This window comes from Brienomyrus brachyistius, chromosome 4 (genome assembly GCF_023856365.1).
Source record: "Brienomyrus brachyistius isolate T26 chromosome 4, BBRACH_0.4, whole genome shotgun sequence".
Classification (NCBI taxonomy): domain Eukaryota; kingdom Metazoa; phylum Chordata; class Actinopteri; order Osteoglossiformes; family Mormyridae; genus Brienomyrus; species Brienomyrus brachyistius.
Window position 1 is genome coordinate 20,075,433 of NC_064536.1, and position 27,699 is coordinate 20,103,131.

General features: G+C 43.9%; 2 protein-coding genes across 4 annotated transcripts in view; one reads left to right on the forward strand and one right to left on the reverse strand.

Moving 5' to 3' along the window:
• Positions 1-27,699, reverse strand: part of LOC125739605 (NACHT, LRR and PYD domains-containing protein 12-like) — a 728,681-nt gene that overhangs the window by 108,940 nt on the left and 592,042 nt on the right. The gene's annotated exons all lie outside the window — the stretch shown is intronic.
• The window catches only part of LOC125739619 (tripartite motif-containing protein 16-like), a 56,984-nt gene continuing 32,065 nt past the window's right edge, over positions 2,781-27,699 (forward strand). The window contains exons 1-3 of the mRNA XM_049009912.1: positions 2,781-3,575; positions 4,264-4,359; positions 8,036-8,116. Coding sequence (XP_048865869.1) covers positions 2,985-3,575; positions 4,264-4,359; positions 8,036-8,116 — 768 coding nt within the window. The 5' untranslated portion in view covers positions 2,781-2,984. The remainder of the gene's footprint in view (positions 3,576-4,263; positions 4,360-8,035; positions 8,117-27,699) is intronic.

The window sequence follows — 27,699 nt, forward strand, 5'->3', positions numbered from 1 at the left end:
GGCGATTGGATGGAGGTCTATTGGAAGTCAGGGGGTTTCCTACATGGAGATTCCTGTAGCCAGAAGGGGGCGTCTGCAAATAATAAGTTAAAAAACGAAATATGTGAACACCTTACAGTCCATTACATTTATTTGTCTTTTTTTAATGCTTTCTTTTGTCTTACAACGGAGATGGAAAAGGCTTAATGTGAGATAAAGCGCATATTCCTAATATTTTGGATTTGAAAGAAAAGGTGAAAATCTTTATGACCAGATATGTCTGAGAAATTTGGTGATTATTGGTCCCTGTTTTGGTAAATCAAACCATATTAAGCCTTTTCACGTTAATCCGATCAAGGGTGGGTATAAAAGCATCATCCACCAATCTGATCTAGATTTTTCAAATGAATTAAATACTTTTTACAATCGTTTTAATTGTCATGATTTTAAAGAAGAGCAATTTTTTAAAATATTGCCGCGGGGAACAATTGCATGTGTATAAATTGATAAAAAGGTGGTTGTGGACATTTTTTAAATATAAATGAAAGGAAAAGTCGTGGTCCTGATGAATTAGAGGCTGTTTTCTTAAACACTGTGCAGGACAGTTGGCAGATATATTTTGTCATATTTTTAGGTCGTCACTTCATCTTCATAAGGTTCCCTGCCTTTGGAAAGATTCTATAATTGTACCGGTGCCAAAAAACAAGGCTCTAAAATTATTGGAGGATTACAGGCCTGTAGCACGTACCTCTCTTGTGATGAAGTCACTTGAGGAAATTGTGAAGGGTGCAATTGTAAATAAGGTGCATGGAGCCTTGGATCCGCTCCAGTTTGCAGACACGTCAGGTAGGGGTGTGGAAGATGCAACGGCCACCTTATTAAATTCGATTTTTGCATATTTAGAAGGTTTCAATACTTTTGTGCGACTAATTTTTAGAGATTTTTCTTCAGCTTTTAGTTGTATTCAGCCGCATATTTTAGCAGGTAGACTAGAGAATGTTTATAATCTTGATTCTGGCTTGATTGGTTGGCTGATGGACTTCTTAACTGGAAGATCACAACGTGTGAGTGTGAATGGAGTTTTATCTGATAATCTTTTCTCTTCACTGGTTCCCCTCAGGGTTACGTTCTTTCTCCACTTCTATTTGTGCTGTATACTAATGAATGTCGAAGTCAGTATGCAGGGCGGCATGTTGTGAAGTTTGCGGATGACTCTGTGATTGTGCCTCTTCTTAACAGAAAGGTCCTTGACCATGGTCCTGTTGTGGAAGAATTTATTGGTTGGTGCAAGTCATCGTTTGTGGACATTAATACATGAAAAACAAAAGAGATGATCATAGATTTTGGGAAGAATCCCATGGTCACTTCCCCAGTGATTATTAATGATCAGGGGATATAAGTAGTGCAGCATTATAAATACCTTGGTATTGAACTTGATAATAAATTGACTTTTGAGTATCAGGCGGATGCAATATGTAAGAAAGCCCAGAGGATGCATTTTTATAGTAAGCTGAGAGGTTTTAGGGTAGACAATAGTTTTATGAAGATGTTTTATTTTTGTTTTATTGAATCTATTTTGACCTTCTCCTTTTTAAGTTGGTATGGGTCTCTAAAAGTTAGAAATAAGAATATATTAAGGAGTATTGTTAATACATGTAGCAGGCAGAGACTCAAACCCGGGTCCCACATGTATGAGGTAACAGTGCTAACCTTCACCACCATGCTGCCCCAAATAATACAACACTTTAATATTCAAAATATTCAAATATTCAAAAACTGGATTGTTACACCTATTTCCACTTTGATTCGAAGACAAATAATTTTGCTGCCTTAACAAATACCAATACAAATACGGTTATTCGGCTCTCTGCCATCCTTATTTGGCAGCGCAGACTAAATGCATGTAGGCCTACATGGAAAGTACAATGTATATGTAAAATACCACGACACGATGCGATTAAATCATGGCGCTAATAAGTGAAATATGTACATGTACAGAAACAGGGTGAAATACGCAACATTCACTCGAATACCTACAGCGAAGTGAAGTCCAGCACTCATATGGAGGGCAGCAGTACAAAGCACAGCTCCTCCAGGACATGCTGTATTATTTCGTTGCATGTTATTGAAGATTTAACGTCCAGATGATTTAATGTCCAAATTTGCGCCGTGACCTGAAAGCTTCATCGCTGTAGGACAGATTCCACACAAACTGCACCTGCTGCCTTGACTTACTATTATTGTGGCAACAAGTAAATGAGAAACAGCGCCCCCAGGTGACAGGAGGGTGTACTGCTTGCAGGTGCACACAGGTGGTGCCTCCTGAAACGATGTGCCCTGTCAGACAGCACTGTGACTTGGTAGGTGGCACTGTAGCCACATCTAGAGGGATGTGGATCTGGTTCCCATTTCTGGTTCTGCATGTATAGCTTGAATGTTCTCCCTGTGTTCCTTTGTGTTTCCTCAGGTTTCCTCACAATGTCCAAGATCATACAGTTCGGTGAATTAGTGCCTCTAATTCGTCCTCAGCCTGTGAGTGAGTGTTTGCCCTGTGATGGACTGGCATCCCATCCAGAGTGTCCCTGCCTTATGCCCTGTGCTTCCTGTAATGTGCTGTCCCATAACTGTATATTTCATGAGGGGATTATTTAAATTTGTTGGATATTTTGCCCAGTATTTTATCATTATTTTTCTGAGCTTAACTAAAGCTGGTCTTGCTACTTTAGGTGTGTAGTTGATGTTTTAACTTAGTAGTAACTAAAATAAATTTACATAGTTACATCCTGAAAAGCTTTCTGGTGGCAAATTAATAGTCATTCTGAACCTGGTCACCTGACTCTCCTTCCTAAGGCACGAAGGTGGAGTTTGTTCAAACTGCTCTTCTCAGTCTGGCCTCAGTCTAAAACCACACCTACTGCAGCCTGAGAAGCAGGAAGCTCCTCCCACTCTCACACACAGAAAACTGAGAGAAAACTAAACTGAATCCTATCAGTGATCGTGGTAAAATGGCTGAAGCCAGTATCACAGGGAATCAGAACCAATTAAGCTGTCCTATCTGTCTGGATCTGCTGAAGGATCCGGTGACTATTCCCTGTAGACACAGTTACTGTATGAGCTGCATTAAGAGCTGCTGGGATCAGGAGGATCATCTTGAAGTTTACAGCTGCCCTCAGTGCAGAGAGATCTTCACACCCAGACCTGTTCTGGGTATAAACACCATCCTGGCTGAAGTGGTGGAGAACCTGAAGAAGACAGGAATACAATCAACTACTCCAACTGACCATTATGCTGGACCTGGAGATGTGGAGTGTGATTTCTGTACTGGGAGAAAATGCAGAGCAGTCAAGTTCTGCCTGGTGTGTCTGGCCTCTTACTGTGAAACTCACCTCCAGCCTCACTATGAGTCTCCAGCTTTTAAGAAGCACAAGCTGGCTGATCCTACTGGACATCTGCTGGACAAGGTCTGTTCCCTCCATGACAAACCCCTGGAGAGCTACTGCCGTACCGACAAGCAGTGCATCTGTTTTTCCTGTGAGGCGTTTGAACACAGAGGGCATGATACAATCGCAGCTGCTGCAGAAAGGGCAGACATACAGGTCAGGACAGAAACTCTCTAATATAAATGATGAATTTTATAAGTGCAGTTTTTTTTGTCTTAACTCGTGCGAGTTCATAGATCAAGTCTGATTTGCTAAAGAAATGTGTTACTGAATATATCCTATAACTGATTAAGGAGACATTTTAGCACCTTCACTTATATCAATGACTGCGTTCTAAATGGGGCAAACCTGGGTCAAGATGTTACTATAAAGTATAAAAAGTTCACATTTTCTACCAAAAACTCCATCAAACAGTGAATCATGTGGCTACAGTTGCATGCAGCAAGCAAACAAGGTCAAGAGGATCACTTGTTGTTTGGCTGAGCATCTGATCGGCTGAGATGTGTGAGATAAGAGCTTTTAAATATGATGCGATTGTTAGCTTCAAACATGGTGGTTCCCGCATCTTAGAAATCACCTCCATGCTGGGATTTTCACACACTACAGTGTGTAGAGTTTACTGAGGATGGTGCAGTAAACATAAAACACCCAGACTGTGGTAGTTCTAAGAGGGCAGAGGAGAATCTCCTCACCATTTATACCAGTCAGGGTCATGGGGAGCACCTGGATCCTTTCCCAGGCAGCATAGGGCACAAGGCTGGGGTCCACACTGGGCAGGATGATTAAAGAATATGATCACCTTCAATAAAACAAATTCATTTAATCATTTTTTTGCTACATGTAGAAAGATATGGGTGAAACCCAGACGGAATTTTGGCAGAGAATTCAGATGAGAGAGAAGGAGCTGCAGGAGCTGAGAGAGGCTGTGGAATCGATCACAGTGAGTATGAACCTGAGGAGAAGATAACAGCTGGCTTGTAAGAACTATTTCAGGCGTGAACTGAGCTTCTTCCACAGATGGGTGACTTGAGAGGTTTATGGTAAATTAAATTCACCGTCAGTTATAATGAGTCAGGGATTTCCCACAGGAGTGGGACAAAGGTACTGAACAGGGGGCTAATCTAAATGAAAGGTCTTTTTCAAATGACCTTTAAATAATATTCTTCCTAACAAATGGCAAAGTTTCATACACCAGTATAACAGAAATCAACCCCAAAAAGTCACATATTAAACTTAAATTCAGTGGTGACAACTAACCTGCCCCATACAGCCACCAGTCTCTGCCAAATCCCTGCAGCTGACAGTGTATGAGCTTAATGAGCGATCATTTCCAATCAGTGCTGGCTGGGTTTCAGTACCTGAGGCATCCAGCATGGTGACGCTCCAAACCCCAGCCCTGTGCTGTTTTTATACCTCCTGTCAGCTCACATCTCTATTGTACAATGAGGCTCTCTGGAGTCTCAAAAGGGGCCAATTGTAATTTACCGTCCTCTGCTCTCTGTGACACCAACAGACCTCAGCACAGTCAACAGTGGAGGTCAGTGAAAGGATCTTCACTGAGATGATCTGCTCCATTGAGAGAAGACACTCTGAGGTGACAGAGCTGATCAGAGATCAGGAGAAGGCTGCAGTGAGTCAGGTTAATAATACATGGAGAGACTGGAGCAGGAGATTGATGAACTGAAGAGGAGACACTCTGAGATGGAGCAGCTGTCACGCTTACAGGATCACATCCATTTCCTCCAGGTAACAGAACTTTGACTGGAGATTTGCAAAAATACATCAAAATGTATTTTGATACAAAATACCCGATTTGTAAGTGTATCAAACTGCAAAATACAGCCACCAAGCAAAGTATCAAAATATTCTATATCGGCCTGATCCTTCAGAAACACACTGACTCAAACAGCCAAATATAAGAGCAACAATTTTTCACAGCTTAACTAGACACAATACAAATGTGTGTTTTTTTCGATTAGTTACTGATGTGACTAAAGGGGAATCACCACTTGAACAGTTCAAAAACTGCTTGTCCTTAGGCTTATATACATTTTCAGAGAAATCAGTATTTCAAATGGCTTTGAAGCAATACCGTTTTTATACTTTTCTAATGTATATTTTAAAAATAATACTTTTTCAAAAATAACATTATGATGAAGACATCCGTTGAGCAGAACAAGTAAATTAGTGTAAACAGTTCCAGACATAGCCCAAAGAGTGTCCAAACTTGGCAACAACAATCAACAATCAACTATGTACACACACACACACACACACAGACTTGTACTTATATCTTTGTGGAGACATTTCTATGGGCAAAACCTGGTTTGAGGGCCATGCCATCACAGTGCTTGACTGGCCAGCCAACTCGTCGGACCTAAACCCCATTGAGAATCTATAGGGTATTATCAAGAGGAAAATGAGGTCCACCAGACCCAAAAAACAAAGAAGAGCTGACGGCAAGCATTATTGTCATTTTTTCATGCACTTTTGTACAATCAAGAACGAATTATCATTCCATCAAGACGAATGGCGTAAGTAGATACTTAAAAAAACACTAAGAGAACATTGGAAAACAACATAGAACCCACGTACACAATACTCACAAAACATACAACCTGTAGCCATGGTGACCCATGGTGCACTGGGAGGGAGTAGCAGCATGAAAGGTCTTTTAACAGCATACCTTTCACAGCGCGTTTAAAGATGTAGCAGCATGTACTGTTAAATTAAAAACTGTCTTTTATCTATACAGAAGTGCAATTGAATATGAAAAGTGCAAGTGGAAGATTGCACTAGTGTCTGGTACTGTGGGGGAGGTTCAGTGGTTCACTGGGGGGCAAGAGTGTTCATGGTCCCCACAGCCTGGGGTAGGGAGCTGTAAGACTTTCTGGTCCTGGTTTGGATACTCCTGTACCTTTTCCCCAGTGGCAGGAAGGAGAACAGGCTGTGTAGGAGGGGAGGTCAAGGTTTGTGATGATGCCGGAGACTCTACGGGTGCAATGCTGGTTGAAGATCTCCAGCAGGCATGAAAGATGGGCACTGATGATCTTCCCAGCTGTTCTCACTACTCTGTTCAGCTAGTTGTGCAGGTTACAAACCAGACATTGAAGTGGGTCATAACACTTTCAACTGTGCCCCTGTAGAAGGTGGTGAGGGCCGGAACGTGCAGGCAGGCCTGCTTCAGCCTCCAGAAGGAATGGAGCCGCTGTTGGGCTTTCTTGACAGTTGCCATGGTGTTAGTGGTTGAAGTCAGATCGTCCACCATGTGAACACCCAGAAACTTAATGCCACTGACCCTCTTCAAGGCCATGACATTTATGGTTAGCAGGGGGTGGTGTTCTGTATGGCCCTTCCTATGGTCTATGATAAAATGCATATGCTGTCAGCTGCTCCACCTCAATCCTGTATGCTGGCTCCTCACATTTGAGACCCACAACTGTGGTATCATCCGTGAACTTGATGATATGGTTGTTGCTGAATTTGGCAGTACAGTCGTGGGTCAGCAGGGTAACAGTAAGGGGCTCAGAACTCAGCCCTAGGGTGAGCCTGTACTCACTGAGACTCTGATTGTTTGCTGCGTTTGTCAGGAAGCCCAAGATCCAGGTACAGGTTCCAGCGTCCACCTTCAGTGACCTCAGATTCTCCACGAGTTGCTGTGGTATGATGGTGTTGAAGATTGAGCTGAAGACAATGAAGAGCAGTCTGGCGTAATCATCCCGGTTTTCCAGATTTTCAGGGTTAGAGTGGTGGAGGAGGGTAGTGGATATTGCATCAATTGTGGAGCGGTTCACTCTATATGCATGTTAATGCTCTAGGACTGTGGGGAGGCAGGCTTTAATGTGTTGCATGACCTAACACTCAAAAGACTTTGTCACAATCGGAGTGAGAGCCACAGGACAGAGGTCATTCATGCAGGTTGAATGGGGTTTCTTAGGCACAGGTATGATGGTTGTACTCTGGAGGCAGGTGGCACTACTGGCTGGTTGAGGGAGATGTTGAAGATGTTAGTGAAGACCTTCAGCTGTTCTGCACAGTCCTTAAGAACACATCCAGGTATGTTATCAGAACCAGTAGCCTTTCGGGCATGACATTACAGAAAGCTCTCTTCTCCTTGCCTGTGGACAATTGTAATACTTATTCGCTGGGTGTTGGAGTCAATTTCTGCACTTTCCTGTTATTAGAGGCCTCAGAATGTGTGTAAAACTTATTGAGTGTACCTGGTTGAGAGGGGCCGTTTTGGCGTGTTTGGGCTTGTTGGGTGTAGCAGACCAAGTTCTCTGAGGACACTCAGCTCTCTCCCCAGTGTTTCTCATAGCAGTGGTTCTGGTTGCTGATGTTCAGGAGGAATTGATGATCATATACATGTTTCTTGTGAATGTGAGAGTTAATTCATTACAAAGATAAAACAAAGATACTTTTGTCACGATGCTAGGAAAGGCCGCCTCAAGAATTGGCTCTGATGCCATCTTGGATACGTGACGCTCCAAACCCCAGCCCTGTGCTGTTTTTATACCTCCTGTCAGCTCACATCTCTATTGTACAATGAGGCTCTCTGGAGTCTCAAAAGGGGCCAATTGTAATTTACCGTCCTCTGCTCCCTGTGTCACCAACAGAGCTCAGCACAGTCAGCAGTGAAGGACAGTGAGAGGATCTTCACTGAGATGATCCGCTCCATTGAGAGAAGACGCTCTGAGGTGACAAAGCTGATCAGAGATCAGGAGAAGGCTGCAGTGAGCCAGACTGAAGGAGACATCGAGAGACTGAAGCAGGATATTGATGAACTGAAGAGGAGACACTCTGAGCTGGAGCAGCTTTCACACACAGAGGATCACATCCATTTCTTACAGGTAACAGAACAGCTACTTTGACAATATGAACATCAGAGTATTCAAATGAATGTATTTTTTCATTTGTATATCACCTAGTCTGTCATTTGTCAGATGTTAATGGTCCTGTTCATTCGATTACAATACACATTTGTTTTGACAAAGTTGTTTAATCAGACTATGTGTCTGTAGAGGTACCAGGCTCTTCCTGTCCCCCCAGAAGCTGGATTTGAACCCAAAATCTCAGTCTCTTCACGCTGCTCTTTGGAGAATGTGTGGACTGTGGTCTCTGAACTGAAGGATCAATTGGAGAATGTTTGCAAAAAGAAAACTACAGAGATCCATCATGCAGCTTAATACAGTAAATAAATACATTGTTAACACAGACCATGCAGAGAGTGTGCAGTACAGTCAGCATCACATTTGTGTGACCAAATCCGATTCAGTTTTCAAAAAGTTTAAAACTCTGTAAAAACCAATGGAAGAGCTGCACATTCTACAGGCTGCAAAACCCAGATCACATGAATCATGTTTCTTCTAAATTATACAATGAAAAAACCTGTATTATGTGTAACAATCATTTGCAGTTTGTGAAAATGCCTGTTATTGTCCCTCATAATGATAATACCCTACTGCTGGTGTCTCCACAGTGAGTGACGTCCATCTCCCACAAGTAAATTCCTTTTACTCACATCCCTGTTTCTCTCTGTCTCCTTCTAGTTACCAGAGACACCGTCCTACCAGTATTAGTGCCCATGACCAGAGCAGAATTCTTACAATGTGAGTCTGTTCACACACACGCTTCTCTCTCCCTGTATGAGGTGGAGTGTGTTTTACTGTGTTTTACTGTGTTTCATTTCCTTCTGCTAGTGTAGTTTCTCTTTCTCTGTCCCGCTGCCTCCTGGTCTTTCACATTTACATGAGCTGTTATGTCAGGAGCCTTTAAATTTGTTTGCAATACAACAGCTGATGTTTAGTATTATTTTGCTCTTAATGAGGCATCCATGTTGAGAATATTACACTTTTTTTTACTTTTTCAGTGGTTATATAAATAAATTGCTCTAAAATGTATGTTCTGTTCAGTACAAGAAATCATACAACACAATATCCTCACTGTTAGAGCCAAAGTACAGAAAAAATATCCTTTTAATATTTTTTGTTGATATTTCAAATTGGAATGTTATTTTTGGGCTTACGTACCAATAGCCATTGTTAGGGTTAAAAGTACGGAAATGTACGTAGCGTTATTGACGCTGCGTTTCTATTGGTCAATGTGTGAATCCAGGGCTGTGCATGTGACAACGGTAAAAAAAGGAAAAGGAGGAAAAGTGGACATATGCGCAGCTTGGCAGTATATAGTTTTTGGACCGTGAATCCTAATCCATTATTATTTCGTTCATTGTTGATTATTAATTAGTAAAACTGAAGCTTACTCACAACCGGATGTGATCCCGTTGATGACAACCTTTTTGAAAATAAAAGAGTTCGACGTTTACAAGGATTTCGAGTGAGTAAGTTCGGTTGTTAACGAAGTGGACGTGGATACGAGTCGAAAAGTTGTCTGGTCTGCTCATATGAGGAAGTGGTTGAATTTATTTGATTATAACCCTGAAAATTTGCCACTACAATAAAAGTCCAAAAACTTCGCTTTTGCCCAGAAACTTTGGTGGAGTTTACAGCGATATAGCTAAATGGATGACGCCAGAAAGGCTACGCTAAATACGTTGTGAAACGAACGTTTGATTTCGCACTACATTTATAGCCAAGCGACCCCAGCTTCAAAAATTGTTGCAGTTTTTGTGCTGTGCCAGAACCGAAGTCAGTTGTATTTAACTGAAACGAGGCTGTTATAGTAGATTAGTTGAGTGGAAGCCTCCGTGAACAATGGCGGAGGGGAAGACAGACGTCGAAAATGTAACCCGTGATGACCGCCAGAGGGCGCTAACAGCTAAAGGCATGGAAGAAAAACTGCATAGCCGTACAACAGCAAGAAGAGGTAAATTAGGACAAATGACAGCAAAATCAAACGAAACTGAGAGGCTTTTGCTCAGTGAAACTATCCCAACTATAAACGATGTTCTAAAAGAAATGAAAGCTTATAAGAAGTTGTATGAAGAGTTTATGGAGTTTAACAGTGCAGTGTTGCTGTATCTTAAAGATGAAGAAAAGGATGCTGACCAACAGTTTTGGTTTCAACCAAAGTCGGAGCAGTGTTTGCAGTTTATGAGTAGAGTTAAGAAATGGGTTGAGGCACAATCGTGTGACCAAGAAATAACACCGCTGGACAGTGTATCTATGGTGTCAAAAATGTCAAATGTATCAACTGCATCCTCCGCACGTATGAAGGAAGAAGCCACCAGAGTTGCTCTGATGGCACAAGCAGCAGCTTTAAAAGAAAAACAAGCATTGGAGTTGAAAGAAGCTGAAATTAAAGCTGCAAAAGAAAGATTGGAAATCGAAACAGCTCTTGCAGTGTCTACTGCTAAAATGCGAGTGTACGAAGAATATCAAGGGCAGCAGTCTCAAGTAAGTGAGAACAAGTCATTAATGGAACTTTTTGATTTCTTAAGTAAAGATGCTAGACAAGGCAATGTACAAGGAATAGCATCCAAATCAAATTACATGGAGAAGTCTGAAGCTCAGACGAACGGAAAAGAGCTAGGTGCTTTAGGTGGGGCCATTCCTAAAGAGTCTAGAGCTCTGTTGCAGCCACATAGTCAACCTAGAGACACTTTGCATTATAACACGGAAGTTAGAGAGATGTGTAGCATGATGCAAAGACAGACAGACATCACAGAGATGCTTGTGACGAACCAACGGCTGTTCTGCTTGCCTCGGAGAGATGTGCCAGTGTTCCAGGGAGATCCACTAGAATACCGTTCATTTATGAGAGCCTTCATTCATGCTATTGGTTCCAGAGCCGAAAGTGATGGGGATAAGCTATACTTTTTGGAGCAGTATACCAGGGGTGAACCCCGCGATCTTGTTAGGAGCTGCCAGCATATGCCTGAACAGCGTGGGTATGCAAAGGCCCTAAAGCTGCTTCAAGATAAATATGGTAATGAGTTAATGGTTGCTACGGCATTGATTGAAAAGGCATCTAAATGGCCTCAAGTCAAGGCTGAAGATGGAAAGGCTTTAGGGGCGTTTTCTGTGTTCTTGATAAGTTGTCGAAATGTTATGGAGGATATTGACTACATGGAGGAGATGGACAATCCCACAACTATGAGGACCATCGTTTCAAAGTTGCCGTTCAAATTAAGAGAGCGTTGGAGAGTCCATGCATATGACATCCAAGATCAGCGAAGGAAAAGAGCAAGATTCACAGAGCTTGTGGAGTTTGTTGAACGTCAAGCAAAGATCGTGTCCGACCCACTCTTTGGAGATCTTGATGCAGAAAAAGGGGAAAAGGTCACGAAGAAGTTTCAGCAAGGAAACAAGCCAAAGAAAGACGGCAAGCAAGGAAGTAGCTTTGCTACTAAAGTAGACCAAGTCAGAGAAAGTGAAACAAAACCTAAACCCGATGTATCACTTAACTGTGCTTTTACAAGACCCTGCATGTTTTGCGAGAAAAGTCACGCATTGCAAGAATGTCACAAGATTAGAGAAAAATCTCACGATGACAGAGTGGACTTCTTGAAGAAAAATGGACTTTGCTTTGGCTGCCTGTTGAAGGGTCATCTGGGCAGAGAATGTAAGAAGAAAATGACATGTGAGGTGTGCTCTCTTAGACATCCAAGCTTGTTGCACTTTTCAAGTCAGGACAAGGGTGTTAAAGAAGTTAATAAAGGCACCACAGCTAGTGTATCAGCAGGTGTTCCTGAGGAGCGAGAGACAAGTGCCTGTACTGGGGCTGGAGACAGTTGTGTGCTTGCCATCGTGCCTGTTAGAGTGAAAGCCAGCAAGAGCGACAAAGCTGTTGAGGTTTATGCGTTCATGGACCCTGGCAGCTCTGCTTCATTTTGCACCGAAGCTTTGGCCAGGCAGTTAAATGTGCAGGGCAGATTAACTGAGCTCATGTTGAGCACCATCAATGCCAAAGTCAAAGTAGAGAGCTACATTCTCACAGATTTGGAGGTCAGCAGCCTTGAAGATAACAACTTCATCCCACTGTCCAAAGTCTTTACACAGAAAGACATTCCTGTATCCAGAGAGAACATCCCACGTCAAAACGAGATTGAAAGGTGGCCGTACCTCAGTGAGGTAAGATTGCCTCATATCAATGCTGGAGTTGAACTTCTTATTGGGACTAAAGAGTACATGCTCTTGGAACCATGGAAAGTGATCCCAAGTAAGGATAATGGACCATATGCATTAAAAACAGCACTAGGATGGATCTTGAACGGGCCGCTTAGAGAAACTGCAGTTCGTGATGGAGCACGATCATGGGCTGCTGTGAACAGAATAGCCGTTCACGATGTGGAACATCTGCTTATACAACAATATAATCATGATTTTCCAGAGCGGCATTGCGATGAAAGATCAGAAATGTCTCAAGAGGACCACCTCTTTATGGAGTCCGTGTCCAGTTCTGCCCGTCTCGTAGATGGACATTACTACATAAGCCTTCCCACGAAGAAGTTGTGCGTCCAGATGCCAAACAACCGGGATGTTGTGTTGCAGCGTGCGCTAAACCTCCAGCATAAACTAAAAAGGAATCCTGCGCTTCATGAAGAATACACTGCCTTCATGACAGACATGTTGAATAAGGGATATGCTGTTGAGGTTCCCACGACACAACTTAACCGACAAGACGGAAAAGTGTGGTATATTCCCCACCACGGGGTATATCATCCACAGAAGAAGAAGCTGCGCGTGGTCTTCGACTGTGCTGCTAGCTACCGGGGAGTTTCACTGAACAGTGAACTTCTACAGGGACCGGATTTAACAAACTCGCTTATTGGAGTGCTGACACGCTTCAGGCTAGAACCAATTGCCATGATCGCGGACATTGAGGCAATGTACCATCAAGTCCGCATCCCTGACGACGATACTGACCTGCAGCGCTTCCTGTGGTGGCCAGCAGGAGACCTTGGTCAAGACATTGCTGAGTACAAAATGATTGTTCACATTTTCGGTGCAACTTCCTCTCCTAGTTGTGCAAATTACGCTCTTAGAAGAACAGCTAAGGAGAACCGATGTAAGTCATCACCAGAGGCTGTGAACACAATCTTGAAGAACTTTTACGTTGACGACTGTTTGAAATCAGTCACCAGCGAAGCTCAGGCTGCCAAATTGTACAAAGACCTCACAGCATTGTGTGCTAGTGGAGGATTTCACTTGACGAAATGGACAAGCAACAGTCGTGCCTTGCTTGCTTCTATCCCTGACCATGAGAGAGCCAAAGACATTAGAGATCTGGACCTGAACCATGACATGCTACCTATGGAAAGAGCCTTAGGTGTTTTATGGTGCACTGAATCTGACTCATTTAAGTTTAAGATCAGAGTTAAAGACAAACCCATCACAAGGCGTGGAATTCTCTCAGTCACAAGTTCCATTTATGACTCGTTGGGATTTCTTGCCCCAGCAACACTTCCTGCAAAGATGATTTTACAGCAGCTGTGCAGGGAGGGACTTGCTTGGGACGATGAGATTCCAGAAGAGCTAGGGCGAAAGTGGAACAGCTGGCTTCAAGAGCTATGTCAGCTGTCAGTTGTGACCATTCCCAGATGCGTGAGATCCGTGGATTGTGGGCCTGTTGCAACAGCGCAACTTCATCACTTCTCCGATGGAAGTGAAAATGGGTATGGAACAACCTCTTACCTGAGGTTGATAGGTGAAAATGGGCATGTTCATTGTGCTTTCATGATGGGCAAATCACGCGTGGCCCCGCTGAAGCAGATCACTATTCCGCGCATCGAGTTGACAGCAGCAATGGTTGCTGCGAAGACAGACAAAATGAGAGCTTCAGATGGATCTTCTTGATTCAATGTTCTGGACTGATAGCACAACAGTGTTAAAATACATAGAAAATGATAAGCTTCGCTTTAAAACATTTGTTGCCAATCGTATTGCTGTCATTAGAGAGCTAACCAAGCCTCATCAATGGAGATACGTCAGCACATCAACCAATCCAGCTGATTGTGCATCCCGAGGGATTGCACCAACCAAGCTCATACAAAACTTGAGCTGGTTCCATGGTCCAGCCTTCCTAAAGGAACCAGAAAATTGCTGGCCTAAAAGACCTGATGAAACAAAGATTGCTGAGGATGACGATGAAGTGAGACATACTGCCACAGTGCATCTCATCAACGCAGCTGAAGAAGGTCATACCGTGAACAAACTGATCAACCACTATTCCAGCTGGTAAAGTTTGAAGAAAGCTGTCGCCTGGGTCCTTAAACTCAAAGACCTACTTCTAAAACGTTGTAGGAATAAGAATGAACAAACAACCATCAAACTGCACAGACAAGGCGACCAATTAGTAAAGACAAGCACGACTTTTACTGTAGAAGATCTGATGCAAGCAGAAACAGAAATCATCAAGTTCTGTCAAGGGCAACGGTTTCAAGAAGAAATTTTCATGATAATGAAAGGCAACAGCGTGAAGAAAACCAGCCACTTGAGGAAACTCGATCCAGTAAGTCAGGATGGGGTATTGAGAGTTGGAGGCCGTCTCTCTGCAGCTGCAATGCCAGAGTACGTGAAGCATCCAGTTATCATCCCAAAGGACCTACATATCACCACACTGATCTTGCGAGATACGCATGAAAGGATTGGACACTGTGGAAGACTTCACATGCTTTCACAGCTGCGCCAAAAATATTGGATCCCTTCTGCTAATTCAGTGGTGAGGAAGTTTTTGTCAAGATGTGTGACCTGCAGGAAAGTTAAAGGCAAAGCATTGGAACAGAAAATGGGAGATTTGCCAAAAGACAGGCTTTTGCCCGACAAACCCCCCTTTACTAACGTAGGGGTTGATTATTTTGGGCCATATGATGTAAAACAAGGGCGAAGCATAGTGAAGCGATATGGCGTGCTGTTCACCTGTCTCATAACTAGAGCGGTGCACATTGAGATTGCACACACATTGGACACTGACTCTTGTCTGAATGCCATCAGGCGCTTTGTGTGCAGAAGAGGGCAAGTAGCCATTATGCGCTCAGATAATGGTACTAACCTAGTTGCTGCTGAACGTGAGCTGCGTGAAGCCATTCAAGAGTGGAACCAGGTAAAGATTTCAGAGTCTCTCATGCAAAGGGGAGTTCAGTGGATATTTAATCCACCTGCTGGTTCTCACTTCGGTGGGATTTGGGAAAGACAGATCAGATCTGTGAAAAAAGTATTGAGGGCGGTGCTAAAAGAACAAGCCATCAATGATGAATGTTTGCTGACACTGATGTGTGAGGTAGAATCAGTACTAAATAGTAGACCACTGACTACGGCAACAGATGATCCAACAGATCCTGAGCCATTGACCCCTAACCACTTGTTATTGATGAAGAAGCAGCCAGTCCTACCACCTGGACTCTTCAAAAGGGAAGACTCATACAACCGCCGTCGATGGAAGCAAGTGCAATATCTTGCTGACTTATTCTGGAAGTGGTGGGTGCGTGAGTACCTACCCATGCTTCAAGAGCGGCAAAAATGGATGCAGATAAGAAAGAACTTAACTCCCGGGGACATAGTGATGATCATCGATGACTCAGCACCACGGAGCTCATGGGTATTGGGAAGAGTTCTTCGGGTGATTCAGGACGTCAAAGGACTTGTTCGGTGTGTGGTCATCAAAACAAAGACTAGTACCTTAGAAAGACCCGTTGACAAACTGTGCCTTATCTGTGAGGCGGACATGTGAATTGTATCCATGTTCTATACTTGTTTTGTGCATGATGTGAGATTTGTTTAACGGATAGGTGATGCCTTCAGTGTACATTTATTTGGCTCTATTTACAATATAATGTAATTGTCAGTTCTCATAAACTTCCAATTAGGGGCTGGAAATGTTAGAGCCAAAGTACAGAAAAAATATCCTTTTAATATTTTTTGTTGATATTTCAAATTGGAATGTTATTTTTGGGCTTACGTACCAATAGCCATTGTTAGGGTTAAAAGTACGGAAATGTACGTAGCGTTATTGACGCTGCGTTTCTATTGGTCAATGTGTGAATCCAGGGCTGTGCATGTGACAACGGTAAAAAAAGGAAAAGGAGGAAAAGTGGACATATGCGCAGCTTGGCAGTATATAGTTTTTGGACCGTGAATCCTAATCCATTATTATTTCGTTCATTGTTGATTATTAATTAGTAAAACTGAAGCTTACTCACAACTGGATGTGATCCCGTTGATGACAACCTTTTTGAAAATAAAAGAGTTCGACGGTTACAAGGATTTCAAGTGAGTAAGTTCGGTTGTTAACGAAGTGGACGTGGATACGAGTCGAAAAGTTGTCTGGTCTGCTCATATGAGGAAGTGGTTGAATTTATTTGATTATAACCCTGAAAATTTGCCACTACACTCACATAAAATCCTTTCTAAAAATTATACCTATGAGCTGCAATGGGCAGAAATCCAAGTCCTGGGTTGTTTCCTACCCAGCGCCCATAGCCTCTGGGATGGGCTCCGGACCCCCGTGACCCTGAATAGGACAAGCGCTTACAGAAAATGGATAGATGGATCTTTATTGAAAATTAAAATAGAATTTAGCTGTACATTTCAAAGCATTAAAACATTAAACAGAAGTGGGCACTTTTTTGTTATGTGAGGAGTGAATGAGACCAAACCTTCACCTTCTGATCTTCTCCTCCATCAGATTCCTGTCAGCTCACTCTGGACCCCAACACAGCAAACGAAGAACTTCATCTGTCTGAGGGGAACAGAGTGGTGACATGAAAGAGAGAGACACAGTCATATCCTGGTCACCAGGAGAGGTTTGACTCACGCCTCCAAGTGCTGTGTACAGAGGGTCTGACTGGGTGCTGCTACTGGGAGGTTGAGTGGAGCGGGGGATGGGTTGGAATAGCTGTCACATACAAAGGGATCAGCAGGAAGGGATGGGGTGACAACAGCAGGCTTGGATGCAATGACAAGTCCTGGGGTTTGTACTGCTCAAGCTCCAGTTACTCATTCTGGCACAATAATGTGCAAACTGCAATATCTGCCCCCCCCTCCCCCAGGATAGGAGTGTACCTGGATCAGGGGGCAGGAACTCTGTCCTTCTACAGCGTCTCTGACACAGTGACCCTCCTGCACAGGGTCCAGACCACGTTCACTGAGCCTCTCTATCCTGCATTTTATCTTTGCAGCAGTACAGCCAAATTGTGCTGATTACGTTAACAGTCTGTTAAATGTATCCTATAAAATTAACTAAACAACTAACATTAGAAAACATGACTGCTGGCCAGCACTGGGAACATCCTGGATGGAACAGCCTTGTTTTTGTCACAGGTATATGTTTTTAAATAGTAATTTATATTTTTAGCGAGATAAAAATCTGCATAAATTCAATAATAGCGGTGCTTTTGGCATGTGAAGTACCAGTATAAATTATTAACAATGATTACATTAATGCAGATAATCCCTAACTTATGCAGATCATGGACTTTAACCAGTTAGAATTTGGAAAACCAAAAAATAAATCATAACTTTGCAGTAGTTTGCACTGTTTCCTTACCCTGACTTTCATTCTCCATATTGCCATTATTTAAATATACTGTAGCCCTGTTGAGACGTCTCCGCATAGCGTGCTCACAAACCTTGTGTGTGTTATTGTAAATAGTTGTATATAATTAGCATGTATTGTGTTATGGTGCTGCAGCGTCTGCTGTAGTGATAAATGTTATGTGTGTATATAGTGAGTGACTGTGCTCACCATGTGTTGTTGGGGTGGTCAGGGTTGCCAGCACTAGTCAGCAGAGTGAGTGGTTGGTGTTTGTACTTGGTGTTTGTTCTCATTGTGACAAGCACTGGTGTCGGATGTGGGATGCCAAAGCAGCCCCGCTGGTGCTACTGGAACACACACACACTTCTCAAAATTGTTTGGCAAGCCTGCTTCAGCCTGGCAGACCTGAAGGCGGCTGTGAAGTGCTGCTTGGGGGACGATGGCGGCAATAAGACAGTGAGGAACCGCAAGCTCCCCGGCAAGAGGCTAGTTTGCTGATGCAGTGATGAGAAGGGACACCGGACGTACCTCTGCCAAGAAGCTCACAACAGAGCCACCGGGAGACCAGCTGAGAGTGGCTCAGTGAGACAGTGGCTCACATCCCTTGATGCACCCTGATCCTGTGTAGTGCACCTTTAAGCCATTCCTGCTAACCAGCCGGGCAACTACTGGAGAAAAAGTGGGATCTTCTGCAACCTCCGACTGCTTACCAGCGAGCCAGCGAGGTCTCACAGTACACTAGCTGTGAGAAGCCACATTGCAGCCCCTGCTGCATGTGCCACCACCAGAGGTAGCAGGCAGAGGCAGTGTTACTCGCTGCCACACCTTGGAGGCCCAGCTGGCCCGGGAGCGCCGCGGGAATGCCAGTACCCGCAGAACTTGGAGCAGCTGTGTGAATCCAAAGAACAGGAGTAGCAGGATCCGCACGATAAGTGCGTCAACTGCAGGGCGTGTGACTCCGACCGCCAAAAGCAGCAGGATGAGTCAGCAGAAGTGGCGCAATTCGGATAGAAGGAGACTTGTTGCAGTTTTGAGGCCCAGCCAGCTCAGGAACACCATGAGCTGGACAACCTGCAGGAGCAAGGTGAGCAGGACCAGGAGCAGCGCGGCCAGTGCCAATGGGACCTGGATGGACTGTGTGTGGCCACCTGATCGGGGGAGCAGGAGGGTCAGCAGGTTCCCACCAAGCCTAGTAAGACAAAGGGCTGGTGCCTGGGAGGACCTACAATGTCAGCACCTGCCAGCAGTCCAGCGTCAGCCAGCCTCCTGGTCTCCTCAGCCTCAGCAGCACTCGTGAGCGGATGGTTCCCCTCATCATCGGAGATGGTGCACCAGTGGCTGCCACCAGAACTTTTGGACTTGTTCCAGTGTTGAGGTGGGGGTTGGGTGTGGTGGTTTCTGGGACGGTTGACCTTTGGGGAGGGGATGTGTAATGCTGGGAAAATGCCTCCACGTAACAGAGCCCATTTCCATTTCCCGGCGTACTTGCAGGCCTTGAGTGTGTTAATTTAAACAGTTGTGTGTTAACATGCTTTGTGTTATTGTGTTGCAGCATCCGCTGTATTGATAAATGTCATGTGTTGTATATAATGTGAGCCTGTGCCCACCCATGTATTGTTGGGGCGGTCAGGACAGTCAGCACGAGCCAGCAGAAGGTGAATGGGTTGATGTTTGGGGTTTGTGCTCCTATTGCAATAAGGCCTTGTCTGCTTCCTGCCACCACGATACAGTACCTTGGCCTGTCAGTTATTACAACATAATATGTAAAACTGTGCCCCATGCTTCCTGCAATAGGCTCCCTGAGCTATACTGTATAAAATGCTTATATAAAGTGGATGGACATTTATACCCAACACATTGTTATTAACAACGATTGTTATTAGCAAGGGGCACTTGCAGTGCAGTATGTACGGATCCCCGCACTTAATTAGACTATTGAGAGCCAGTGAGCTTCACTGAACTAATTCATTCCCTTGTCTTAGTTAAACCACAGGCAAGTTTAACTAATTAATTCCTTGGCTTTAGTTAGATCGTGGTCACATTTTATTCATTTGTTCCTGTGACATATTAAAACGTGGGCACATTTTACCGCATAGCCTGCTTATTGCCTTATGCATCGTGGGTACAAATTAGCATAATTAGTAAAAGCAGATGAGGAGACTTTGTTAAACGTCATGAGCAGACCTCCGTAGTCTTCTGAAAGTGCAGAGCAAGTCCTTAAAGTCAGACACAGTCAAGGAAAGGTGGGGAAGCCTCTTCATCATCCCACAGTCCTCTCATCAGTGCAGACACACTACTGCACTTAACCCAGCGAAGAAGATGTGGCTGTGGAAGAAGTATAATTAATTCATCAACCAAGAATAGGGGAGCTCTTCATGATTTTAGCACCAAGCAAAACGTGGAAAATGGATTACTTCATTTACAGTGGCAACCTTGTTGAAATCCGCAGAAACTCTTTAAAGTTTAACATGAACGCATGGTGGTAGCCTACTACGCTTATTTTTGGTCATTCTCACGAACATGAGAATCCTTCAACAATAAAATTAAATGTTATGGCGTAATACAGTATTTGAATTTTGTGCAGAGCAATTGACATTCGCTGAACTTATTAGATACATTAATATTAAGTAAATTATAGCTCTGATTTACTGATCCCTCAACCATTTTTCCAAAATAGGCACTACCCTAAGATCAAATAACATTTTCAGGATCTTTCCAGGATTTCTAAATCTTTCAGCTTTACTGCAAGTAACCTACAATAGACGATCAATTAGTATATGGATGTATGTTCAGTTGTTCAATCGTTATATGTGGTGAAATACTTGTGGTGTTACTACAGTACCCAGAATGCAGTCAGGGATGGGCCAGGAATGTTGGGAAATGAGCAGCAGAGTTGCAGGTGTAATGGATTTTTGTTGGCAGACAACTCTGGTGTATATGTGCTCATGACATTGTATCAGAAGTCATCTTTACCCACCAAAGGACTGGCTACATGAAGTCAGTGCTCCAGAGCCTTTTGACTTCAGCCAGCCTGCGATGTGGCCGCTGTGGCTTTTTGCGATTCTGTATCGGCACTAAGCTGAACAAGGAAGAGGGTCCCAGTTAATGCCAGTTAACTCCTTATCATATGCAATGGGAATAGAAGTGGGGGCTGTTTTTCGTTCATTCACATTTGCAGACACAACTGAAGCTAATGACTATGAAGAGGTGATGAAAAAAATTAATGAGCACTTTATACCATGCAGGAACATGATACATGAACGAGCACTTTATACCATACAGGAACATGATACATGAACGAGCACTTTATACCATACAGGAACATGATACATGAACGAGCACTTTATACCATGCAGGAACATGATACATGAATGAGCAATTTATATCATGCAGGAACATGATACATGAACGAGCAGGTTTCCACCAAAGTGTACAGAAGACAGTGAGTCAGTGGATGTGTTCATCAGCAGCTTGTATAAATTAACAGAGCATTGTGACTCTGCTGGGCTGAAAGAAGAGCAGGTAAGAGACAGAGTAGTGACTGGAATTGCCGACCGGGAAATCGCACTAAGGCTCCAAATGGGAAGTGAATCAATGTTAGACAAAGCCGTGCAGATGGCAGGACAGCCCAAGTTGATAAAGACACAGAATCCCAGCATGATAATGACAGACATCAGGGCAGCAGCCCAGAGGGGACAAGCAGCACAGTGGGGGGGGGAGGTAAGGCTGAATGAAAAAGGCCAGTGTGAAGACAGACAGGCCCAGAGACACCTGGTTCACAGTGTGGTAGATCACACGCCCCACGTCTGTGTCCCGCTTACAACAAGCAATGTCAGCGATGCAACAAAACAGGGCATTTCGCTGTTGCCTATAAGAGTCCAGCAGTGAGAGCTGTGGCTGTGCAGGACATGTTAGTCAATGAGGCTGAACCATTTTTCCTTGGCTGTGTAATGGGGCCCGATTCAGAGTCCATTTGGCAGGTGAATCTCGCTGTATGTGGGAAGACGATAACTTTTATAATAGACACTAGGGCAGACATAACCATTACCAGTCTACCACAGCACCCTGTACTGGTGAAAATGAGCAAACCGGTCCTGCGCTACAGCAAACTCCATACTATTTGAGGCTATTTTACGACATGTATTTTAGGAAACACAATAAGTTAAATAAAACGATTCCAGAACACTCTGCGAGGTTGCAGCTCCGGTGACCCGCTACTACATAGAAGACCTGCTCATCCGTGAATCATCAGACCAGGAGGAACTGGAAGAGCACTGGGAGTCCATCATCTGGTGAGGAAATCAGCCTGGTTCCCAGTGGAGTCACATTGGCTCGGGATGCAGATGATTGGCTCAGAGGACAAGGTCACTATGTCTCTGAATATTGAGTTCTGAGGGACAATTCAGCCTGCTGCTGAAGTGCTGTGCTCAGCCGCTCAGCCTTCTGTGCTACATGAAGCCCCTCGGCCTTCAGCGGATTGTTAAAGCAGCTTGTAACGTCTCTCCCCTCACCGCAGGAGATCTTCCACAAGTGCTGCATCAGAAATGCCTCCCACATTGTGCTGGACTCCTCCCACCCCTCACATGGACTCTTCATGCTGCTCCCATCTGGCAGACGCTACCGCAGCACAAAAGCCCGATTGACCAGACTGTGAGAGAGCTCCTTCCCACAAGCCGTCAGACTCCTCAACATGCTGAACTCAACTGTGAACCGTGACTTTACACCTCTGCACTTTACACATCACTGTTTTAAAATGCACATGCTGCCATAGAAAGAACTCTGTCCTTTTGGCTTAGAAGGACAAACTTTAAGAGAGGCAGTGACATCTAAAATATCCTGGCAAGTGGAGTACAAAAGTGAAGTTAGCTCCTCCATATCAGTACAGTGAATATTCTCTAAACTCGGCCCAACAGCATCATTAAACGCAGTTACAAATTTGGTAGCAGTAGAAGGCTTCATCTGTGGGAAACACTGGGAGCCGCACAAGACTTAGGGGCAGAACATGGAAGATAACTATCGATCAGAATGGGGGAATGATCAGAGAAATCGGCCTTGTGAACCGTCATATTAAAAACAGACAGACCATATGATAGTACAAGGTCTAAAGTACGACCATGTTCTTAAGTTGGACCTATTACAGGTCGAAAGATTCAGTAAGATTCAGGAAGTCTTTAACTAGTGACTTAGGCGAGCAGCAAATATGTTTAAAATCACTCACATTCAAAACCTGGTCATATTTTGCCATAAAATAAGTCAGAAAGTTATAAAAATCTTTATTATAATTTGTTGGCCAGTAGATCACAGCAATACATACCAGATGTAGGTGGTCCAATTCAAACATAATCACCTCAAAACTGTAATAGAAAACTGCTGATAACTGTTTACCAATAAAAATAATCCGGCATTTCATAGCAGAACAAATATCGTAAACAGCTTGTCGATCACATACCAGTAAGGAGCAAAGTTTTCGAGCAAAAATCACAATACAGACAAACACCAACATGAGCTAATCATGGAAGATGGCCGGCAACACAAACAGGCACCATCTTAGGAATGAGACGTCTTATCTTGTCTAAAACTGGAGAAACTTTGCCATTGACTTCATGCTGAAGGAGTTGGTGAGTCAGTGGGTGAATGACAGACACTCGTCTTCATCCACTCACTCACCAGCTCATTTATAACGAGAATGAGAGACCCAAGGGACTTGTTCACTGTGAACGAATTGGTCGGGAACTTTATACCATCAATGGAAGATTCCTGTATCAATAATTAATGATGGATTGATGACTTTATAATGTGGGTATGTGCAGGGTGTGTGTGGGGGGGGGCAAATGATAACTGACAATCAGATAAATGGCCCCCATCCTAAGCAGAGAAATTTACCAGTCAGCAGAATTTATCGAGGGGACCTTCCCCCGCCCCCGACCGACAATTTAGTGGTCTGACACCCACACAGAAAAGTCTATGCACATCGCTGAACTGATGAAATGTATTATATTATCACAAAATATACTTCATAGATCTTACACGCCATCTTACACCCCCACAAGACTGTATGCTCAGCCCATTTCTCTTCACCCTGCTGACTCATGACTGCACTGAAAAGTACAGCTCAAAAAGCATCATCCGTTCTGCTGATGACGTGACAGTAGTGGGTCTCATCAACAAAGGTGAAGAGTCAGCATACAGACTGGAGGTGGAACAGCTGGCAGGACTGAGACAAGAGCAACAATCTGTCTCTCAACCTGGACAAGTCAAAAGAGACGACTGTCTACCGGGACGCCCAGGTTGTCCACTCCTCATTAACTGTAGAGGGATCCACAGTGGAGAGTCAGGAGCACCAAATGTCTTGGAGTGGACCTGGCAGAAGACCTCACCTGGACTCTTAACCCCACTACACTGGTCACAAAGGCAGAACAGCATCTCCACTTCCCGAGCAGAAGAGACTTCCAACCCCATTCTCACCGTATCCTAGGAGGGCAGGATAGAGAGTGATCTGACCAACTGCATCACTGTCTAAGTCCAAGACTGCAAGTCCCTGCAGTGGATGGTACATACAGTAGCGCGTAAAAAAAAAAAAATCATCGCTCCATCTCTCCTCTGCATCAACAACATTTTCCAGAAACATTGGCCCCACAAAGCATCTACCATTGAAGTCTCCTCCTATCGTTCCCATGGAATCCTTGTCCTGCTTCCCCCTGGAAGAAGATACATCTGAGCCTGTTCTGCCAGGTTCAGCAACATCTTCATCCCCAAGAGTGTCAGGACACTGAATACCCTGTTGCCAATCTTACCCCCTACCTGTTCCTGAGTATATTCCCACCCCCCACCCGTCCCCCAAACATACTGCCACTGATTACTTTTACATATTATTATCTATATATTCGATCCACCATGTTTATTTCACTCCTTTATGCTGCTGTATTCATTGATTAGATACACATTGCATGCAGGGACGGATTATGGGTTGTGTGATCACCTGGGCAAAATGTTCGCGAGGGCCCCCCCCCCCCCCCCACCACCACCACCAGCACCACCACCACAACCACCACAATTCAAGGGCCCTTGGCAGCCAAACGCCCTCCCTATAGGGTCAGGGGCCATTGTAGGCAGAGGATCAAAGAATGTAGGCCCTCTAAAATAGACAAACGAAAATACATTGTTGATAAGCGTTGCAAATTGTTTTGGGCTAGGGGCCCCACGGGCCCCCTGCACCCCAAGGGCCCCTGGGCTGCGGCCCCGCTGGCCCGGTCCGTAATCCGTCACTGATTGCATGTATATAAGCCATTTAAACCATTGTTTCCAGCCCCATTTCACACTTCACATTAAGTGCTGTGCAAACCTTCCCCTTGTCACTTGTGGTTTGATTATTGCACTTTGGTCCTGGGCGAATGTTAATCATGCCACTTTACACATCTACATGGGTAGTATAACAGTAAAGTCTACTTGACTTGACCTGGCTTAACTCTGTGTGTGAAAGTGGCATGTTCTCAAGAGGATTTTCTCCTTGTACATGTGGTCAGCGAACTGTGATCTCTAAGCTGCCCTTAGTTTGAGTCTGTATGTGTGAGTTTGTGCTCTGCTATAAACTAGTATCCTATCCATTGTGTCCCCCGCCCTGTGCCACCTGGGACAGGCTCCAGGCTCCCCACCCCCCTGTACAGGATAAGCAGTAATGGAGGACGGCTCCACACTGTTCCAAAGAAAGGGCGCTCCAGCTCCCTTCAGGACTTCAGAGCAGCTCCTCTTCTTAAGTTTTTCATCCACAAACACAGTTGTGCTGCAGTTTTCTGAAAGAAGGGTATGACCTGAATAGGGATGTCGCAATACCAGTAATGCAGTAACTGGTACCAATAGCAGTAGAATCGCAAGATTCTTGATACCCATTTCTACACCATGGTTAAAATAATAATAATTATATATTTTTTTTAATGATCCCATATACTTAAACATAAACCCATTCATTAAAATATTTGAACATTATAAAAATGGCATTTCTGTAAATTAAAGCAACAACAGTACTGACCATGATACAGTCTGTGCTTTATGTGCTAACAGTGCGATGTTTCGTAGATCCCGCTATGAATGGCATCATTTTTCATGGCGTTTTAAACAGTTGGAAGCTGTAGTTTTGTAATATTTCTTTTGTTTAATGTGCAAAATACAGCATATTGTGTTATCAACTGATATTGCTAACAAGGGCTAAAAGTTAACTGGTCTTGAACGGGGGCTGTCATGCCAAATCTCTTCCGCCGTCCGAATTCCTTCTCCATGTGACGTATCGCTCAGCTCTTAGGCAGATGTTGCAGTTCCAAGTTATTGCCTAAGTTTAAAGTTCACATCAACAAAAGCTGTTCTTTACAAGGTGCATTTTTATTAAGTGGTATTAAGAAATCGTTTATGTTTACCTTGATAGGACAACCGATGTTTTATTAGTTGTTAATGTATATTTAGCTCCATAGCAGTATGTTCATCCTTACCGCTGCAGCAAGAGTCCATATCGATAAAAAATGCTTACAAATGTTTATTCAAACTTTTTAAATTATCATGAAATTGTCAGCATTTAGCTTGTAAGTTCAGCTCTGGTTGTACCATCAAGCTAAATGTAAACGATTAGCCATGTGTAGTGTTTCTTATGCTTGTGGGCATCTTCAGCATGTAAGGATGGATGGAGTTAACATTATGAAACCAGATGACATCTCAGTGGGAGTCAGAGCCCTGCTGGGAATCTATTTTATCTTTGGAGTTACTGTAGATATACAGAAAATGTATAGAGGACTTTAATTTGTATGCAGTGCATGGTTGGTATAAAGTGAAATGTTAAAGTTCCAATGGGGGTCATCAAAATGGCAAAAAGGCCAGAACTACAATGAATTGAAAATAAACTGGAATTTTACCAATACTGATACACAGACATTTTGTCAGCTGCGTAACTGTGATTATTGAGACAGTATATTGAATATTTCTTAATTGCATTGATTGATTAATATTCCATCCATCCATCCATTTTCCAAACCGCTTATCCTATTGGGTCGCGGGGGGTCCGGAGCCTATCCCGGAAGCAAGGGGCATGAGGCAGGGAACAACCCAGGATGAGGGGCCAGCCCATCGCAGGGCACACTCACACACCATTCACTCTCACATGCACACCTACGGGCAATTTAGCAACTCCAAACCAGTGAATGTCAGCCCATTGCAGGGCACACCCACACACCATTCACTCACACATGCATTCCTATGGGCAATTTAGCAACTCCAATTAGCCTCAGCATGTTTTTGGACTGTGGGGGGGAAACTGGAGTACCCGGAGGAAACCCTGTGACGACATGGGGAGAACATGTAAACTCCACACACATGTGACCCAGGCGGAGACTCGAACCCGGGTCCCAGAGGCGTGAGGCAACAGTGCTAAACACTGCACCTCCATGCCGCCCCCTCCTACTTCATCATCATCATCATTTATTATTATTATTATTATTATTATTTTATTACTACTACAACTACAGCTCTTCTGTATAGTTTCGTCAAGCTTATCTTTCTCCTCCTGGGCCTGGCAGAAGCTGGTCATGTTACATTAGGCTTTTATTGTCAGGTTTCCAGGAGGACGGGCAGGCTGGAAGTGGTGAAGGATGAGGCAGGCAAGCAGGATCACGGAAAAACTGGGTTTTGATAAGGGGGTTAGCACAACGCACATCACAACGACAACAACAATAACAATGACCGACATCAGACAGGGCAAGACATGGACTGATATACAGAAGACAAGCCAAAAATAACAGGCAACAGCTGGGCACAATCGGGGAAGCACACGTGGATGATGAGGGGGCGTGGCACACGTGAGGACTGG